Raw genomic sequence first — 22305 nt, 5'->3', positions numbered from 1 at the left:
AGGGTTAAGACAACCAGAATAAAGATGATACTGTAAATGTCATCGATGTAATAATCTATATAATATGCTGTAATGTTTACCAAAAAATGCTGCAAATAGGTGTATAATGAAGCTGTCGTCTATCCTACTTAAAGGGGTCATATGATGCTGCTTAAAAGAACATTATTTTGTGTATTTGGTGTAATGAAATGTGTTTATGCGGTTTAAGGTTAAAAAACATTATTTTCCACATACTGTACATTATTGTTTCTCCTCTATACAAGGCTTATCGCTCTGAAAAGCGAGGTGTGCTGTGATTGACCAGCTATCCAGTGCGTTGTGATTGGCCGAATGCCTCAAGTGTGTGATGGAAAGGGTACGCCTTTTAACATATTGTGATGCCTTGTCCGGCTGGAGCGACGAGACATAAACATAAAACCCGTTATAAAAATTATATAAACACGATTTCTAGTGATGTCTTCTTTTGGAAGGCCAAACAAAGTAGTTTCGCTTTCTCAACGAAACAGCGTCACACACCGCGGCCTTGAGTGAGCAGAGGCCGGAGGCCTAGAGTAATCCACGGGTGGCTTGAGGCGGATTCTACGAAGGAGCGTACCTTGTGCTTGCGGCAACCACATGTGAAGACCCCGGGCTGGACTCCGCTTCATCCACGGTGAAAGCTGATTCGGCGATCCACGGTGCAAAGTTGATGTTTTTTCTCAGCGTCCAGCACGGATCAGCTCCAGGCATGATGAAGCAGATATCCTCCTCTTTTGGAAGGACTAACAAAGTAATTTCGCTTTCACAGTGAAACACACAGCATCTATACGACATGGTGGCGGCAACAACAATACTACAACGAGAATAAAAGCGTTGTACGCCTTCTGTCTTTGCTTGAACATCTGGGTGGCGTTATGCAAATCTTCCCACATAGTGACGTAGAGATGTGGGGGCGTGTTAGAACGAGCCGAGTCTTAACTTTTATAAAGAATATCTCTTTGGATTTGAGACTTTAGTCTTTGCAACTTTACAGATCTTCTTTATTCACCAAGGGCTTGTAACACTCCAAAGAGAAAGGAAAATTTTAAATCGCATCATATGAACCCTTTAAAACCATTCAACTGTACTGTGTGCGGGTTTGTTTATTGAGCTCCATGAAACACGTGACCACGCAGTGACACCGGCGAGATCAAAGCTCATCGCAACCTTGTTTTTCAATGGCTCTGGCTTTAACTGAAGTGCTACATTTTATGATTTATGCCACATTAAGTGCGCTAAAACTGTATTTTTTGTTTGAATTTAGTATTAAAACTTACAAAATTTGAAAGCTGATACTTTGTTCCACATCGCAAGCAGGGTTGCCGATTTGGCGTGAGATTTACATGAGCAGAGTGAGAGCATGAGGCAGAGCCTGGAAGCGTGTAAATCACGCCAAATACGTGAGTTCTTCTTCTTTGGAATTTTTGGCGTATTCTGCACCATAGGCACATACCGCCACCAACTGTTCTTATTCATACATGGATGATAGTCCTGCCTCTATTCAGATTTTATTTATTTATTTATTTATTTATTTATTTATTTATTTATTCATTCATTCATTCATTCATTCATTCATTCATTCATTCATTCATTTATTTATTGATTTTATTTCAGGTTCCCCAAACTGTATTTCTGGCTGCTGCGTGTTCAGCTCCCATGCCAAAAAACCCAGCTTGTGTGTTCCCCTATTCCTTTGCTTGCTTTCTTTCTTTCTATCTTTATTTAACTATCAAATCCGTTTATTTAATCCTGTTTCTACTATTTATACCATTACTATTCTTTGAATAATACCTTCTTTTAATCCTTTTCCTAATATCCAATTTATCTTATTTTTTTCTTTATAATTACCTTTTAAGTTCTTTATCATTTTAATTCTCTCTATATTATATTTCCCACATTTTAATATTACATGTTCAACAGTTTCTATTACCCCAACAAAAAGCACAATTTGCTGTAAAATGTATATCTATTTTGTATAGTGATGCATTAAAAAAATCACCTCATCTTTCCTACATCTTCCAAAATTGTATACTTCTTTAACTGATGAATTAATTTTATAATAAAACCTTCCTGTATCAGCTATGTCCAACTTCTTCTGCCACTCTTTTTGAATATTTGATTTAATAATTGATTTAATTTCTCCTCTTCTTAATGGGACTTCATTCTTGATATATATATATATATATATATATATATATATATATATATATATATATATATATATATATATATATATATATATATATATATATATATATATATATATTCTCTAATGGATTTATAAGAAACCAAACTATTTAGCGCTGACATTGAGTCTGAACATATAATTACTCTATCTGGTCTAACATCTTCTATGTTTTCTACATGTCACCCCAGATTCTGGTACCTTTGATACGTCTGTAAATATCTGTAAGTATGTAAAATAATTAGTTTGTATATTCTCTATATATACTTTAGTATTATTTTCATATATTTTTTTATTTTTGTTTAAATTTATATCTACCTTTGCCATAGGAAATAACCATGGTGGGATTATTCCTATTACTACAGACGGTCCTAACACTATTTCCGATAATTTATATTTATCTACTTCACCTTTTATTGTCCACCCAAAACCCCTTCCTGGATTTATTTGATATTCCCAACAGTCTTTAAGTATTCTAGTTTGATTTTCTTGTTACTACTTTCCAATATACTCCAATTTGCCAGAGATACTTTGTTTCTTCTTTTATCTAGTGGTAATTCTTCTGTTGCTATCATTAAGGCATTATTTAGAGTATGTCGAAATGCTCCAGTACATACTCTTAAAGCTTTAGCCTGTATTATATCCAATTTTTTTAGGTTTATGCACAAGAGTTGGCAACCCTGATGCTATATGTTACAGGCTACCATTAGCAAGCGGCTAACCATGTCCTTTTAGTGGCTCCATAGAATGCATAGAATACGGATTCAGCACACCTCTAACCAAGTCGGGGGAGTTTGTGGTCCACACAGCACTCTTATTTGACATCGTCCCAAGTTACTGTAACCATTATATGCTACACAAGTCTTGTTTATGCCACGCAAGTCTACAGTGTGCATGTGAGACAATGTGCTCTTCTGTTGTCTTTGACAACTTTTAGGTGCATTATTGGCAGCACCACATGAACACGTCACCATCGCATAAGCACGGAAAACATGGGGAATTTTTTAAAGACAATAATCACACAACCTATTCGATATTCTATAATTAAAGGGATAATCATCCCAAAATTAAAATTTTGATTCAACTGTAACATTATGAAGCGACGACAGTACTTTTTTGTACATGAATAAAACAAAAATAACAACTTTATTCAACAATTCCTCTCCTCTATGTCTTTAAAATTCAGCTTAGCGCCATTTTGACAAATCTGACTAGTACGCAATGCGGTATACCACAAATATTATCTGTAGATGTTAAGTTATAAATAACCCAGCATATTTAAGAATTCATTAGTAGGCTAGTACACAGGAATAAACTTTAAACTGTTTCATGGTTTTGTCAATTAAACAAATATTGGCTACATATCCTGTTGCCTGTTTATCTTTTCCAAGGATGTTGATTAATTTTGCATAACTGAAGCTCCACATTTGATGACCACATGTTCATCCAAATTAGGGACAGATGTCGTGCTATATCCTTCTACAGAATCTCATCCATTTAGACTCTACAGTCAGCCATTGGTAATGACTCTTTTTGTTCTTTAAATGATGAAAATATTGTAATAAACACTGATAGCATAAAATAAGAGCATGCAAGACTGGCAAGCTTTTCATTTAGCATTATGCTAAGCTTGTGAACTAGGCTGGTGCCCCACTGTCCGATTGTTTTTCAGCTGATGATCAAGTTGTAAGTTTTATTTACATAATCGTTGACGAATCAGCAGGAGTAGATGTATGTGGTCGCATCTTTCAGTGTGTGCATGGCGCTAACAGCCACAGCGATTCAGCTTCCTGCAGAGTTAATGGTTCTGTCAGCTCAGTGTTTGATATTATTGCTGACAGTCGGTGGAATGGTCAAGCCGTTATTATGCTCGGAAATGATCCAAACATTTTCCCCAGCGAATGAACAACCACATATCGTGAACGCAGATTGTTATCCATTGTGTAACCAAGCTTTTGGTGGTCTTTGAGCACTTAAATGACATTCACATGTCCATGGTAAAATAATTTCGTGAACTGCATCCTAATTTAGTATTTTACCCATTTTTGTGTTTGTATTATCTAGTTTCAATGTTATTTCATGTCTCAATATTTAGGCACTGAATTGCAAACACATAAAAATTGGGTTGTTTTTAAGCAAAGCATAGCGATGTGGGAAAGCAGTTCTACAAAATATTTTAGGAATGAAAATTTTTAAAATGTCTTGTGACCTGTTTGTCTCCCTGTGTTCAGGTAAATCAATTCTAAATTCCATTCTTGTTGTCTCACTCAGAGGGACATTTGAAAAAAGATCATTCTCAGAGGATTTTGTTTCAGCGTTTCATCCTCGCACAGTGGGAAGGAGACTGGGATCATCTGAAACCTAAAACTTCAATGATATTCTATTCACCCCTACAGATGCACTGCAGTCAGTGCATAATCCGTTTTGTAAGCACAGTCTTGGTTACTTAATCATTTCCAAATGACGTTGAGCTCTTTGTCGAAAGTGTTAATAGATGGATTTCAAAATCCTAAAATCACTGCTGGAAACGATAATATGCAGAATATGCTAGAAAACTGAATAATGTGGAGGATCTGGAATTTTTTTCTTAAGAACAGTAGGTAGGTAGAAGTTTAACTGCTCAGGACAAAAAGGGACTTAGGAACAATTATCGCAAAACACAAAAACAGTCGTTGATCATTCAGGTAACAACACATAGTAGATTGAAGATTCAGGGGTATGTAAACTTTTGAACTGGTTTATTATATACATTCTATTTTTATTTAACCTGTTGCTGATGCTTTAATTATTTAATTTATTTTTCTGTAAATCTTCCAATTTTGTAATAAATAAATAAATAAATAAAATAGTTTGGAATCATTAGAGACCATTCTACCAAGAACATTTATTGTTTTTATTTTTTTTAATGACAGCCATTTAAATGATTATATCTTCACAGCGGTTTGGACTAGAAACATAATTACTTAATTAGAATTTTTTTTTTTCATTCATTGTTAAGAATGTGTTTTCTAGGTCAGAATGACCAAAGATGATGAAGCATATTTGTCATGCAAGGCCTCACACACATTCTTAAGTGAAAAAAGGGTTTTCTTGAAAATCTTGAAAGAGCCTTCTTATGGCTGTAGAGATATCTATGGGAACTCTGTGGTTGTGTTTCTGCTTTCAAGTACATTCAGGTGTGAGGAAAAGGCTGAGAAATCTTTAGACAAGGGGTGGACCTTTTGAAGAAAGAGACAGGGAAGATAGATGACCAGATGTACCAGATGTAGCTGTTGCCAGGTTGCAGTGTAGCTTGTTGAATTCGTTGGGCCCAGAAAAGGGTGGGCCGGGACCCAGACCCCCTACACTAAGTGGCGTAAAGGCACGTTTAATGGGATCCCTGCATCACAGGTTGTTCCTACCAGTAACGGTCCTGTGTTGGGATCTTACACACATGTGGAAATGATCTAAATACATAATTTAGTTTTAAGACCAAAAGCTGTAAACCCAAAAAAAAAAAGAACAAAAAAAATGACCATACCAAGCATTAGTCCTGCAAAAGCAAGACCTGACTACTGGTTAAGGAAACCAGAGAGCAGAGCTGGGTAGATTACTTATGAATTGTAATCAGTTACTGATTACAGATTACATGACAAAATTTGTAGTCAGTAATATAATCTCTTAGATTACACATTTTTGGTAACGTAATCTGATTACTTTTGGATTACATTTAGATTACATTTGTGCTAACCCCTATTTGATATCACATATATTGAATTAGCCTAATCTTGTACTTTTTTGACAGATACAAAGAAAAAATATATTCCAAAAAATATATTTAATTCACCAACAAGAGCCACAATAACTTATTTTTCAAGTGCAATGTATGGACAGTTAATACTTACAAAATACTAACGCTAATGTACCTTGCTGTTAGTGTTTGCTAATAACACTAAATAAAACAAAATCACATCTAATGATTTTAAAGGATATTTACTCATAATTAAGTAAATTTAGAAAACAGCTACATTACAAAAACCAATATTGAAAAACATAAAATTCACAGCAATATCACTGCTTGGTCAAATATATAATCTAATAAAACACTAGACGTGTATATGAATGTATCAATGAAAAAAATAGCTACATAGCAAACATGAATTTTGAAAAAGACAATTCACACAGCAATGCAATTTCTATCCATCTCAAAACATTTTAAGTGCAAAGTAACAATGAGGAAAAGACAAACAATATTACAAAAATGAATAATAAAGAACATGAAACTCACAACAATAACATTGCTCGTGTATATATTAAAGACCATATCTATATATATATATATATATATATATATATATATATATATATATATATATATATATATATATATATATTAAAAGACCATATCTAAGTTAAATATTGCATCTCAAAACATTTGAAGTGCATAAGGTAGTAACAATGAAGAAAAATCAACATTTCAAAAAATATATTAAAGAACATATTAAAGGCTATGTTCCCCTCCATTTTCCATTATCTTGTTACTGATTTCTTTTGAGCGCTATTCTGACACCCCTCCCCCTCTCCGCTGGAAAAACTCGAAGAATCACGAACGTATATATGTGGAAGGTTTAACAGGAAAAAATATACACGTTAAAAAAAAAGGAAATTTAGGAGAATCAATGAATTGTGAACAACTTATTACCATTGTGTAAATAAAATGTAATCATGTAATCCATAAAAAAGTAACTGTAGTCTGATTACGAGTATTTTAAAAAGTAGTTTACTCTAATTACAAGTACTTGAGTTTTGGAATCTGATTACGTAATCCAGATTACATGTAATCCGTTACTACCCAGCTCTGCCAGAGAGTATATATTCACTAACTAACTCAAACAACACCTGCACACAATTACATGAGGTGACACATGCAATCAAAATCACTCCCTATTCCCTATATAGTGCACTATATTGGATGCGGGCCATTCTGTAGGGTCATCTAAATTCACTCTTTTTTGCACTCAGAATGCAGTCTGATTTATAGTACAGTATAAACCTTTCCTGTAGCTGAACCATGGATTGATGAACATAATCACTTATTCACATGGTTGGTAGGTTATTATTCTATTATACTGAATTAACTATCTATGAACAAGTGAACAATTTATTAATTTATTTTCATCTTAATATATATTTAATAACAAAAAAAAAAAAAAAAAAAAGTGTATAGTAAAAAAAGTGAAAGTGACGTGACATACAACCAAGTATGGTGACCCATACTCAGAATTCATGCTCTGCATTTAACTCATCCAAAGTGCACACACACAGCAGTGAACACACACACCGTGAACACACACCCGGAGCAGTGGGCAGCCATTTATGCTGCAGTTCCCGGGGAGCAGTTTGGGGTTCAGTGCCTTCCTCAAGGGCCGAAACTCGAACGGCCCAAAACTCGAACCCACAACCTTAGGGTTAGTTGTAAACTCTCTAACTATTAGGCCATGACTTCCCCAGTGTAGCTTTTAAATAAAGTTATTATTATTATTTTATAAGGTGTAAAATAAAGTTATTTCTACACTCTGGCACACTGTGATTATATCAGCATCTAAAGTTGCTCTCTCATTTTTGTTTCTCTTTTCCCGTGCATATACTTCATTATGTGCCATTCACTATAAAGAAAATAATGAACTAGTGACCGATTTGGATGCAGCTCTGATGTAAAAAAAAATAAAAAATTAAATGAGAAATTATGACACATAGACAAAACTTCATAACAAAAGCCAGACAAAAACAATAGCAAAAAGCAAAAGGGGCGGTAATAGACTGTGGACCCAAGTGACGGCTCCAACTAGATAATAAAATTTACAATATTTTTATGGGCTGGAGCCACTCTCATGAGACCAATGAATACTGCTATGCAATAGAAGACTGTAGTGGGCCACACGTGGTTGTCGCTACTACATACAATGCGGGGGGAAGGGTTTGGGGTTAGAGAAAATATTTTTGAACATACGGTCCCAAATGCCCAGGGCTGCAGAGAGGGGAGGGTAAAATTTGCGGCCAGCAGCCCAAACCATTAATCTGGGCAGTTACCACAGCCACCACAACCGTGGGCACAGTGTGGTATTTAAGTAAATCCCTGAAAACAGATTTATATGGTTGACAATTTCCATGATCAATATAACTTTTTGAAACAATTATAAAGCTAAAAAAGTTCCAAAGGACATCAGTGTACTACAGTATAGTTTCTGAAACAGCCAATGTTGGGAAGTCATGTGACACAGTGTGCCTCTGCTTCAGAAATTTAATTAGCCAAAAGAATATCAGATGGTATAAGGTTAGAGGAGCAAGAGAGAGGGAAAGAACAACTGAAAGCTTTAAAAGTTAAATGTTATTTTGAAGGCCATGTGAAACATCTGCAGTTTAATGGAGTCAAATACTGAACCTGCTCAAGCTTCCAAAGGGAAAATAACATCCAGCTAGTGGATAAAAGAGGATTGAGGTTCCTGAGAGATTTGCTGCCAAATGCATTTCACAGTGCTTCACTTAACTTAGAATGTTGGACAGGTACAAACAAGGCAGAGTGAAAACATTTAAACCCACATGTTAATTAAGTGCATAGTTTAAGACATTTGCTGTTCTGCAACATGTTATGGCAAATAACTTTTTTTTTTTAAATGATCACATAAAAAGTAGTCTAAACATCTCAAAAGAAACATGTTAACAACTGTGACATGTTAATGCACAAGCACTGAAAAGTTTGATTAGTTTCTCAATGCTTGACCACAAAAAAATGCATTTAGATTTTGTCAGAATTATGTAACTCTGGCTTAAAGCATGTGCTTTACATTTTCTAATTAGAGCTGCTACTTGCATATGTGAAATAACCTGAGTCACCTAGAAGTGAAGCAAAAAAAGGGGGGTAGCTGATCCAGTTTTAAGGCTGGATATCCCCACAGTGTCCCGAAGGAAGAACAGAACAGTGATCTACTGACAGCACACATGCCTCACATGCTTTAGGCCTGTAATGGATTTTGCTCTCTCCATCTTGAAAAAGACGGCACATATGTGACCCATGTGCATATAGTTACTGTGGTGTGAAGATATTCATGTGGGAGTTATGCATATTTAACTCTGCCATATGTGACTGATAATTCTGCATTGACTCCATTTCGACGAAAGTAGAAGACAAGCTCATGATAGATGCTACAGATGTTATCTGTAGTAATAAACATTGTGTTAGTCTTTCAATAAAAAAGTCCATATTATCCTAACCTTCTTAAGACATTTCAGTGTAATATAAGGTTAAATATATCATGTTGAATATGTTTTGATATCTGCTGTACCTTAAAACATGTATGTTTAATCTATCTATCCTTTATTATTTCATTTATTTTTATTGTATCTATTTCATTTATTTGTATTTATTTTATTACTGGAGTAAGTAGTGGGGGAATGGACAATTAAAAAATAAAAATCTTCTTATTGTTCAAAGGTTGTGATCATAGTTTACACAACTGGTTAAATCCCATAAAAATGTCAAATTCAGTTCTGAATTGCTTACAGAAGAATAGTTAGCTTGTGTAAGTCATATTTGGCATACACAAACAAGTTTGTATGACGTTGAAAATTAAGGCTTTGTTTTGTAACGACTAATATAATGACATTTTCATAATCCAGAGCTCAATGACAGGCAGTGAAATATTATCTCAAAAACATGAAAATATGAACTGTTCCAATCTTAATTTGTACCAGCATCTCAGCCTGTTTATACCGTATCATCAAACATTTTATCATCCTTCATGGATTTGTGTGTTTCAGACTGGATGTCTGAACAGAACAATGTGTCATTGAACACCTAATTGATTTATAATTGGAATGAATCAACTTATTTTAAGACACTAATGACACCCATTTCTAGCAGATACGAGTGAAGTTTAGAAGCAATTTAATTAGAGGTCTTGGATATTTGAGGTACTTTCATCTGGAGGAAGTATCTCTAGAAAACAAGTCAAAGGTCATCCTTCCTCTCTGTACCATTCAGGTTAATGGCTAATGACATACTGTATATTAACTGCACATGTTCAGGATTTAGGTGAATTTCTATTTTTGAAAGATAATTCAATTCGTTATGTAATGTATAAACATCAGGTTTTTTTAAATATCTGGAACAAATATGTGAATGAATAGTCTGAAAGTGTTTTTCTTACAGACTTGCACAAATAGGGAGAATGCTGTTTCAACATTGTAAAAGAGTGAGTGAAGACAGCAGGCTACAATGAAAAGATTCTTCATATTCTGTCACCATTTACTCAACTTCACATCTTGTCAAGTTGCACATGTTTCAGCCTCAGAACACAAGATAAAAATGCCCATGCTGTCGTAACCCATGAATAAATGTAAATAGTGATGGAAGTTGTCAAGCTCCAAAACATGGCAAAAAGCACCTTAAAAGCCTGTAAAGCATTAAGCTGTCATAAGACGCATAGGAAGCAATGCTATTTGGTGTCATTGACGTCAAACTGCATACTGAATATCACGTGAATGAGTCTGATAAAGATTGTGGAGGGAAGGATTTTCAGCCTGTCCCTTAATGAAGCTCAAATCTGCAAATCTGTTGTATGCCTTCAGAAATTGCACAAGTTGAGGCAAGAAAACTTCTATGCCTAACTTTCCCTCTAAACATGTATTGTTAATCACAAACAAAAGCAAGTCTTATAGGGTTTGAAGTGACTCGAGAAGGAGTTTTTTGGCTGAATCATACCTCCAAATACATCTTTCACAAGAAAACAACCATGAGTTTCTCTCAATGCAAACCTAGAATTTAAAACATCATTACAACTTAGAATGAGCAGATGACTTGGCATCCCCATTGGATTTGAAACTTATGCTCAAATGTAACTTTTGAGAGGTCTGGAGCGAGCTAAAACTTCCTTCATCAATAAAATGAAAGGATGTTGGAATGATCTGAGTGAAGAAAAAGTGAGAGAGGTCTTTTCATAAGCTCAATTGTGGGAGAAGAGGAGGAGGAGGTCTTTACCACAGCTCACTTTATTGGTCCACCACAGGCAGAAACATTCACCCTCTCAAGGTGGCACGCCTCAACTGTTTCACACGCAGGTCCGTTTCAAGAGCCATCAATATCTGGATGCTTGAAGCCCACAGAGATCTTTGAAGGAGCAGATACTATCTTCATTAGGATCAAACGCAAAACAAAAAGACTAATCCAATGAATCTACATGTGGACTTCATTGCTTTCTATTTGCTCAGGTCAGCCAGATGAACACACACATAACAGCCCACAAAGCCAAGGTAAGTCTGCTGCTCTCCTTTGACATAGGCTTATTGCTTAAGGAAAGTGTTGAATTGAATATTTGTGTTATTTGAAAATTGAAGTTCCATCGATTTTCTTTTTAAAAACCCATTTCAATTTTGACTTCTGCGTGATTAATAGATAACGTTAGATTGATGTGTAGAATGAGGTTTATTTAATGTCAGATGCGATCTCTGAAGAGCTTTAATTTGATCTCCCTCTTGTGAAACTTGAGAACCCTGTTTTCCTTTCTTGTTGAACCTTTCCCATAGATCTCTTGATTTATGGCCATCAAACTATTTGAGTGTAAGAAAGCCAAACCATTAAACAACTGTGGGCAAGTTCTGTGAGACATGGAACATGCAGGAGAAAACTGTGGACTGATATTTCATTGCTTCAGTTGGTAACCGCTGAGTGAAAAAAAAAAAAAATGCTGTTAGTTATTCTGGCTATATTGTTGATTGCTGAGTTGCTATGTCTACTCTTTTTCCTTTTTTAATTGTTTTTATTTGGTCTCACACATAAAGTACATCAGGTAATAAGAAACATAAGATCAGGTAATGGAAACATTCAAAAGCTGTTTTATTGCTTTGATAAATAAATAAATAGTTTATGGTATTACACTTTTTTTTGTTTTGTTTAATAACATTTCTAATTTTGGACTTTAAATTTGAATGATATGTTTAATAGCATGTTTATTTATTTTCAATACCCTGAAAAAAATTATATATATGTGTGTGTGTGTGTGTGTGTGTGTGTGCGTGTGTGTGTGTGTGTGTGTATATATACATATGTATATATATATATATATTTACTAGTATTTTCAATTTCAACACTCTTAACAAAATATTTAGAACATTTACAATACTTGGAGACTTTCAACACACAGAAAAATATATTTATTCATATACTCATTTCCAACACCTATTTGATATTCATTTATTATAGATATAGATATTATTATAGTATATTAAAGTATATTATAGTATATACTTGCTATAATAAATTAATTATATAATTCATTTCTTATAGCAAGTAATACACTGAATAAACATTATAGTCTGAAGTTGAAAAACTGCAATATTATATTATTATTATTATTATTATTATTATTGTTGTTGTTGTTATTGTAAAATGTACTGTACCCCAAAAATCTTAAACAAAAAAATATATTTAATAATAATAATAATAATAAAACCCCATAAAAGTATCTACATATCTGACAAGCTTTAAATGGCGACAGACTGTCTGAAGTTTATTGTAAATTTCTTTGGTGATTTTTGCATTTTATTGCCTATTTAAGCTAAATTTGCTTGTCACACTGACATCTATAAAGCCAGTTGAATTTAATCTGAAACAAACTATTTGCAGTTACTTGTCTTAAATGAGCTTTGTTAAGCACTTTTTTTTCTGTCTCCAATAAGGCAGATCTGAAGCGGCTTGTGAGGTTTTGTCAAGATGTTGTTAACATGCTGTCTGGCTTCTATCAAACTCTAAGAGGTTGACGTGAAGCACCACATCTGCTATACACACGACTATGCATCCATTTAGCTCTCCTGTGGAGACAAGCTTCGATAACTTTTTGAGCAATGATCTAGTCATCTCTTTCTTGTTTTACTGATCTTGCCAACATCATAAACAGTTTTATAGTTTCAGTATGTGTTCACACTAAAGATTTATGAAACTTGCTTTTGTGTTCTGAGAGGTAAGGAAATTCTTAAGCCCACGTTATGGCTTTATTAATTGTAGTATATAATATTGTAACATTACATGATAAGTCCCTGTTGTGTTGCATAGTTCAGAGGATCAAAAAATGCAATTAAAATGAATTATAAACAGTAGGTTGTCAGGTTAAACCCAGGTTGGAGTGACTTAGGGATTGGGGAGTTACTGAGGTTACATTCCTTTCACCTCAACATCTTCCACCTTTCAACACCAGGTTGCTCCAGGGAGATTGTCACTGTTGTTGATATAATATTAAATAGCTTTGGATATGTTCAAAGTCACATGCAAGCTGGAAAAAAATAATGGCATCAAGCTGTTTGTTATATTTTCTTAACTTTGCTATTGGAGCAGTGGGACCCGAGCCGCGAGATGCCTGTCTCACATCCCTTGACAATAGGGACAGGTACGAGGGATGAGACACGGAGCTTTTTCATTAAAACCTTCCACAATGAGTGCATTCAGCACCCTTAAGCACTGAATGCACATTCTCCTCTCCCAGACACATAACACATAGGTTGTGTGTGTTCGGGTGTTAAAAACCTACCACACAAAGTCACACACTTCCTGAAACATTCGGTCAAGCTCTTAATCATGTCTCACACATGCTGAACAAACAAACAGCTCCTGAAGACAAAAAGAAGACAAAAAAAAAAAAAAAACTGGCTTTACATGTGCATTACAGGTGCCCCTTTATACTTCTGGGTGCTCCTCCACAGTCTATGGTTCCACTATAGACTGTATAAAACCTGGACGTAGTGTCTGTGATTTCACCCGTAGGCCTAAATGTCGCCATCTTGGCAGCACGTCACTCCAGAAAAATAAGAAATGGGCAAAGAGGCGGGATGTGGGTGGAGCTGAGGTGCCTGGTTGCTAAAACCACGCCTGCCTAGCTCGACAAACAGGCAAACCACCTGTCACTCAAGTGGCCATGCCCTTAATTATGCACAACTTTAAGGCTTAATATAATTTAAACTGATGAGATCTAAAAAAAAAATTCACCCCCTCACAGTTAGCTAAATTAGCTATATAGACCAAAACCACTACCAGGCTGTAAACATTTTTTCTGCTGTAAAGTTGGGCATTCTAACATGAGGGGTCTATGGGATTGACTCCCTTTTGGAGACTGTCTCTAGTGGCCAGTCAATGAATTGTAGTTTAATTCACTTTGTTGGATTCAAGAGAGAGACTGGAAGGTTGCTGTTTGGCTCCCACTCAAAGCAGAAACTTAGATAATATCTAAGTTTCCGCTTTGAGTGGGAACCAAGTAAATGTCTTGACATGACCTCAAAAATATACACAGTACACACACATATATTATATAAACAAAAAATTTTTTTTTGGATGTGATTAATCGTTGCCCAGCTGTAATAAAAATCTACTTTATCTGTGCAGTTTTATTGTAATTAAAACTCATAATCGTTTTGTGCTTGTAGGTAAGGCATCTGTGCTTCTTCCTTATCCTGGGCTTTCATGTGGTGTATGCTGGTGTGCCAGGCCCATGTAAGCACTCTGTCACCCAGGACCATCTTTTGAATTTAAGACGTCTGGTAAGATACGCTGCTTTTACTAGCGGTAAATCACCTTGTGGACTGAACAAAACGTACTTGTATTATGAAATTACACGGGAAAGTATTTATTACGCTTTGTTATAAAATGCCACAGCTGTCTGTAATGTTCACTCACGCATAAATGGTTTGGATAGTTTCAGTGCTACTAGTAAAATTTAATACTTAATTCAGAAGTATTTTGGCATTCAGTCTTTCTAAATGAATGGCAGCACACTAAATAGTGCTGATAGACTAAATGCTATCTAATAGGAAAAAGTCCCTATTCAAATTGATTCTGATGTTGATAAATATATGCTAAACATACTGTAAGGCAAACTATGCTTTTTCACAATGAATGGTTTCCTTTGCAGATGAAGAACCAGTTGCAAAATGGTTGCTCAATAACCTACACATTTACTGAGCAACAGAACCTGGTATGCACATTTTCACTTTTTTCATGTAATGCCACATATGTATTACCAGCTTTCCTATGGGTATGAACAGTATATGAAAGACATGGTTGTTGATATTCTAGTATAATATATCTTCCTACCAAGCCACAAAATAAGTTATTGATTAAATAGATGTTTCATAAGATCATATTTTACAACAGAGAGGCAGCAAAACCATGTGATGCAAATTTAAACTATTTAAGCAATTCAACAGTCATAATAACTATATATACATACATGCATATAGACAATAGGTGCATGCATGGTTACAGTTACCTTGTGACCCTGTTTTTCATCACAGCTGATGCAGTTGCACTAGAACTCCATTAATTTTTGGAACATGACTGTACAGTTTGCACAAGCAGAAGCTCAGTTCTTTAGGGAAATTATCCTGGAGGTCACTATTATGTGGTCTCTCAGCAGCTCAGCTGCAGTATGAGGGACTGGGATTATTACAACATCCTCCTGAGAAAAATAAATAAACAGCTTTGAGGGCCTGTTAAAAAGAGTCTTTTGCCCTGTCTGAATTTACAATCCCTGAGAGTCAGAACTCATGAATCATGTGTTGTCTCTTTTTCTTCTAGAATGGCTCTTGTTTTAAACCAGATTACTGTCTAGTGCCAGTGTCTTTTTTTGATTAGATCATATTTTTGTTGTTACACACTTCAAAGTGTGTAGGGAAGATTGCAAGTGTATGTTTAAAATGAATGTGGCTGACATTTCCAATAGCATTTGGTTTTTCACTGGCCACTTAATCCCATTGGTTTTGGATTTTATACAGCCACCTACTGGCATAAATGCATGAAGTTTAATTACTAACTGTGGTTGTTTGTTTGTTTTGTTCTGTTCCTTCATCCCTTCCTGCTGTATTCCTTTTGTGTTGTTCTTTAATAAATGCATTTATATACACTGCCAAAGGTCAAAGGTTTGGGGTCAGTTAGTTTTTTTCTTTTTCTTTTAAACAAATTAAGTTTTATTCAGTAAGAATTAATTCATAAAGGCATATATTATTATTTATTCTGTTCTTTAGTAAATAATTTTCTTTAATAAAATTCTTTAAATAAATTCTGTTTGTTTTAACTTTTTATTATTCCACAAAAAAAAAAAAAAAGTTAGGCCTATCCCTTACCCAACTGTTTTCAACATTGATAATAATAAGAAATGTTTTTCTTGAGTAGAAAATCAGCACATTAGAATGATTTCTATAGGCTTCTTTCAAAAATCTTACCCACCCCAAACTTTTGAAAAGGAGTGTATCTAATAAATAAATGTTTTATAGTGTATGTGCTGGGGTGTTTTTTTTTTTTTTTTGGCATTTGGCAGCTGTGGTCGCTGTAGCTGTTTTTTCTCACTCTAATGTGGATCCTGTGGGTCGTCACGGTTTGTTTCATTGCTTCAGCAAAGACTGCTTGTTTGGACATTTTATTTTATTTTTTATTTTTTTACTCATACTCAATTTGAACTGATAAATTGCACACATGCTGAGCCATGTCACAATTATCGTGTTGACATCATGTTGTGTATATTGTGTCTGTTGTAATATTATTTAGTTGGCTTGTTTTGTATAAAAAGTATTTTGTGTAAAGACTCTCTATCACAGAAAGTTAACTGGGGCTGGATAAGCCAGACGGGTCTCAGTGGACTATCTCAGAATAGTCTACTTGCTCACTGGTCCAGAGCTCCCAAGTAGTTTTGAATGCATTGTTCAGGGCCCCAGATTCTTAACATGGCCAAGGGAATTTTTGGTGGAGGTGTGAGATGGCTGCACACTTATAACTTTAACTTAATACTTTATTACATTCCTGGACAAAAGATTTCTGGTCAATTTTATTGTTAAGGCAAAGAGGCTCAGGTTTTTCAACTTGGCCATTTTTTTTACTTTTATAAAGAAGCTAGCAATTATTTAAAATATTTTTTGTTGAGGTTTAATTTTTCGGATCACACAAAACCTAAAAATAACACATAAAAAGTATCACATCTGATTAGTGTGAATATGTCATGCCTTATTTACACTGCCAGTGTTTTCACATAATGAAGTTTGAAGTTCATCACATTCTTTAGCACTAGGAATTAAAGATAATCAAATTAAGTTGTTTTTACTGATTGTTTAGGTCAAAAAGAGTCTGTTTTTAAAGGCTTTCAAACTCTCAGCATGGTGCGTGTGAAGTGTGAAGAGGAAACGTTTACCGAAGGAGACCACTGACAGAACAAAAATAGCGAAACAGTGGAAACGTGCTTTTGGAAATTTACAAGGTCATCAGTCATGTTAAGTGTTTGAAATATCACAGCTTGAAGACTGCTCTGGACACAGCTGTGTTTTGGGATCCCTGCAATTCAGCAGGAGTTGTTCATTTATATGCCAGATGTCCCTTATATTTGAAGAATGCATCTTGAATAACTGTCTGTGAAAGTGGTGGTAAAAGATGAAGTGGCAATTCAAAGATTTCAGGCTCCCAAACTAGGCAAGCGAGCAATAATTCTACTGTAATTGTGTGCTTGACCAAATCACTTATCCCTGATGGGACTTTCCCTGCTATTTGTGTGAAACCACTAAATGTTTGTATGGATAATAGTTCCACTCGACTTAAATACTAGATGGGAAAGCCTTTGCATGAAATGTCAGCGGGGAAAAAAAAAACAGGTAAATTAAATGAATTAAAAGAATAGTTTACCCACCAATAACAATTTACTGAAATTCAACCTGATTCAACCTCAGGCCATCCAAGATATAGATGAGTTGAACAAATTTGAAGAAATTTAGATTTACATCCAATGGATCCTCTGCAGTAAATGGGTGCCATCAGAATGAGAGACCAACAGCTGATTAAAAAATAATAATAATAATCACAAAGAAAGAAACAAATCCATCATTAAGACATTTTTAACTTGGCTGACATACGAGTCCACCCATAACTGGGGGAAGTGTGATTATGGATTATGGACTGGTATTTTGATGGGAAGTTAAATTTTTTAGGTTTTAAAATGCCTTCATGGTGGGTTTGTTTCTAACAAACAAGCAACTTTTCACTTCTCAAGACATGAATTGATGGACTGGATTATTGTGATGTTTTAACCAGCTGTTTGGACTCTCATTCATGGCACCCATTCACTTCAGAGGATCCATAGAGCAAGTGCTGTTAGGTAAAGACAACTGAAGACAATGAAAAGACCAATTATTTTAGTGAATGCAGCGTACATTTGTAAGAAAGAAAAAGTCCTTCTGGTCATGTGTACATGTACTCTTCTGTAGAGAATTGAGACACCCTACCAGCATTCAAATGAAGTGCAAGCTCTATGAAAGAGCAGGTTTGATATGAAGCATGAAATTTGCATGCACTGCCAATTGGAAAGCCTGTATTACAATAGGAATAAAAAGTCACAAAGTGTAGTCTAAAAGAAACTTCAGTGTGTGTGATAATATCAAATGTTCATTGTGGTTGTCATATGTTTGTGTGTTCCAGAGTGTTGTGTGTTATGTTAAAGCAGCATTCCCTCACATACTGGAGCTACTCAACACCCAGTTCAGATATGCTAAGGACTCGGACAATTACCGTTATACTAATTCACTGAAGAACTTGATCTACAACATTTACTCCCAGAGATGCATCCCTCCAATCAATGAGGAGATTGAGGTAAGTCCAACTATATTCTCTTTGAGAGCAGTGGAGCCTAAAATTGCCTATTATTTATGAATATTATGGAAGAAGATTTTTGTATTTTACTTCTGTACATTTCATATGTAAAATGTGTTTTGATAGCAGAAATAATCCCTATTTTTCAATGACAAATAACAAAACATCTGACGGCTTTATTTAAGAAATGAGCTAAAGGGGAAACTTTAGGGATTGTGTTGTATGTACATACATTTGAGATGTATAAAGTTTCAAGAGGAAAAAGTCAAGAAACCAAAGGTCTTGGACAGTAGCTAGTGGTTTTGGCAACAATGGTTTTTTACTAAAATAGATTTTCTTGCATTAATGTTGAACTGTTTTGTTAAAATGTTTTATTAAATGTTTAATTCTGGCCAATTTTTGGAAAAAAGGAATTCAGAGTTATGATCATTTTGTTAAGTTAACCCCTGTCAACATGAAGTTAATTGGACCACATGCTTTTAATGTAATCTGTATTAGCCACATAAATGTTTTCTGCTACAGTATGTCTTTAAAAAAATCCAGAGGAAACCTTTAGTCCTAATTAAATCACAGATAAATGCCATGGTGCATCATATGTCTTTGTCTACTCTATTTTTAAAACAAAGTCAGACAGTTTGTTGTCTTTGGCAGGATGCACACGGGGAAAACCAATGTATATCAAATAGCTACTTTTACATATCATGGATTGTTTCCCTAAAATTGCTTTAACCTCAAAAGGCAATGGATGTGTTATTAATGGTCTGCTTGAATGAAAATATTTGCATTAAAATAACTTTACAATGACCCATGTAGTCTACCACCTGCTTTCTTCAAAAGAAAAAACAACAACATGTTTTACACCCCACAGGATAGCCCAAAGAAGTTCATAAGAACCCACATGACTTCGCCCAGGGCAGCTTTGGAGAAAGCTGAGGAAGTGATTCGCATGTATATGGGTCTGATGATTCAGAGCAGCAAGACTGTGGACTGGAACTGCGAGGAGGAGTACACAGAAGATTACCCAGAATCCACCACTGAACCTCTCAGCCAAACAGCAGGTAGCACAAATGTTAAGTCCAGCAATCATCAGAAATGGCACGCTCGTTCTCATTGCGAGAGCTTTTATGCAACAGTTAACAAGAATTTAAAGAACAACTAGTTTTGTATTGCAATAATGTTGGTAGTAAAATTTAACAATGTTCTAGTAAAATGGAATCTCTATAGGACATTTTCTCTAATTTCTCAACAAAAAAAAAAGTACAATTCATTAAAAGGGTGGAAAGAAACTGAAATGGCGCAAAAAAGGCTCTCAAAATGAAACAAAGTACCAGCTTATCTTGCTTTAGTTGTGTTTTTATCAAAATGTCCATTACATTTGCTCTAGGTGCCTCCGATTGCCCCTGCATTTGTCCAGCAATGAGCATTAGATCAACTAAGTCATCTGCATCCACAAGCCATTGGAATATTTACCCCAAATCTACTCAATCCCCACAAAGATCATCCTTTTCATTTGTGGAAACTTTGAAGGGTGTTAATGAAAGAACTAAACAAACCAAGTCTGCTGTCCCAGTAACCAAACACCAAACACTAGATCTACGAACACCTGCCACATGGAGATCAACACAAGAACATTTATCCAGCTCCCACTTTGGTAGCACTCCAGCTTTTCATGAAGAAACTTCAAATTCAGAAATGGACCATGTGCCATCACCAGATCTTTTCCCGTCATTTACTAATGTATTTCTAAACAGAACTGACTCAAGTGTTGAGACTACCACCTCTGGCCCCTATCAAAAAAGCACAAGCGATAACACACAGGACGATGTGGAGAAGAGCACACCGCTTTTACTTGCCAAGAGGTCTTTAGATTCCAAAAGCCAAGAAGGACCATCCAGTTCCTATGTAAAATTATCACAGAACTCAGTTACTACAACATCTCAACCAGCATACAAAGATATAAAGAGCACAGAGATAAAAAACAAGCCTTTCCAAATGCTTCAACCGAGTAAACACATTGCACCAGTCACAACCACAGTTCTGTCTTCTTTGAAAGCAGCTGCGCATTCATCAGAAGGCCTGAGCGCCCTTGTTGAACAGCCAGGTCATTTACACAGCCCTCCTGAAAATTTCCAAACACACACCCAAAGTCCGTTGAGGGTGCCAAGGAATTTCATGAGAACCATCCATGAGGCGAAGCTCAGCAAAGGTGAGGAAGTCAGATTTTATTTTTTATCCATATTTTGTCATTTCTTATTTATAGTTTACATTTTAGCAATATTATTGTGTGTCATTTTTTTTTTTAAAATATCACTCTATTAAATGCTTTTCATCTAATATTTATATTGTATTTAAGTGTAGTAGACATCAAACGTGTTTCTCAAGTTGAAGAATGCATTCAAGGTCGCTTCAGTCATGTGTTATTAATTCTGTGATGATTCACCAAAGATGCCTTTGGTGTTCAAAGACAGCAGATCCCAGGAGGATAGGCAGGAGATGAAGGACCAAACTCATCCAGACAGAGGAGCACAGAGGAATCCTGCCACAGAACAATCCAGCAGTACAATCATCTCTTTTGGCACTGTGCTCATTATTACATTGGGGTGTGGTGGACTTCTGCTCATAACTGTCCTGTTTTACAGACAACAAAAATTAAGTGACTCACAAGTCATTTTTGCTCTGCTGAGAAGACCCACTTAGAATGGCATAGGTCAGTGCTGGTCTGGACAGAAACATGCTGTGCCCGGTAGCCAAAACATATGCTTGTTACTAGTTCTGGTGGTCTTTTCAGCAGGGTGTCCCAAGCGATCTCGTTTAAACAGAAAAATCAACATTCTTTGATGTTTCCAATATGAAACACATTCATCTTCTCTATGCACATTTTGACTTGGCAAACTGAAATGAAATGTTGAACGGAAAATATCAATAATTCTTAAAAAAAAGAGAAGAGAGTTAATTTTTCTTTCATATCAGTTTAAGATTGTACTCATATTCAAACACAAATATATATATGAAGTGTAAATAAATAAATGAATATATATTCTTATGGAAATATACAGGGCAGGTGGAATTAAGCCACATTCTAAGTGCCATTTTTATGTCAGAAGCAAATAATTATTCTAATGTTTTGCTTGGCTCATATTGTTAAAAGGAATATAATAACAATATATTTTGTTCAGGATCAATAAACAAATGAGTAAAACAGATGGGTGCTTTGTGGAACGCTTGAGAAGAGTCAACCTGAACAATGTGTTTGTCTATTAATTTACAATAAAACAATCTTATGGTATTTGGTTAGTTTGTTTCAGTTTTTTTATTATTATTATTTTCATTTCACATCTCTGTCTTGACTCAGATGCGTGTTATTTTATTGCTTTCAAGTCACATGCTGCTTCTCTCCTCTAACATGTGACTTTAATAAAATAATAGATGTCAGGGCAGAAGTATGTGCAAAGAATTA

The 22305-nt window shown here is 35.1% G+C and overlaps 1 protein-coding gene across 2 annotated transcripts; it reads left to right on the top strand.

Moving 5' to 3' along the window:
• The first annotated feature begins 11182 nt into the window (after positions 1 to 11182).
• Positions 11183 to 22134, top strand: LOC109109927. Of its 2 annotated transcripts, none has more exons than XM_019122947.2 (7): positions 11183 to 11491; positions 14651 to 14764; positions 15136 to 15198; positions 18678 to 18848; positions 19717 to 19906; positions 20233 to 21054; positions 21313 to 22134. In XM_019122947.2, exons 1-7 carry the CDS (start codon positions 11459 to 11461, stop codon positions 21543 to 21545), a joined length of 1626 nt encoding a protein of 541 aa, XP_018978492.2. In that variant the 5' UTR covers positions 11183 to 11458; the 3' UTR covers positions 21546 to 22134. The 2 variants fall into 2 exon arrangements, with proteins under 2 accessions (XP_018978492.2, XP_018978493.1); XM_019122948.2 differs by having other exon boundaries at positions 21294 to 21470.
• The last annotated feature ends 171 nt before the right edge of the window (positions 22135 to 22305 follow it).

This window comes from Cyprinus carpio, chromosome B11 (assembly GCF_018340385.1).
Source record: "Cyprinus carpio isolate SPL01 chromosome B11, ASM1834038v1, whole genome shotgun sequence".
NCBI classification, from domain to species: domain Eukaryota; kingdom Metazoa; phylum Chordata; class Actinopteri; order Cypriniformes; family Cyprinidae; genus Cyprinus; species Cyprinus carpio.
This window is presented reverse-complemented; position numbering and strand designations above follow the sequence as displayed.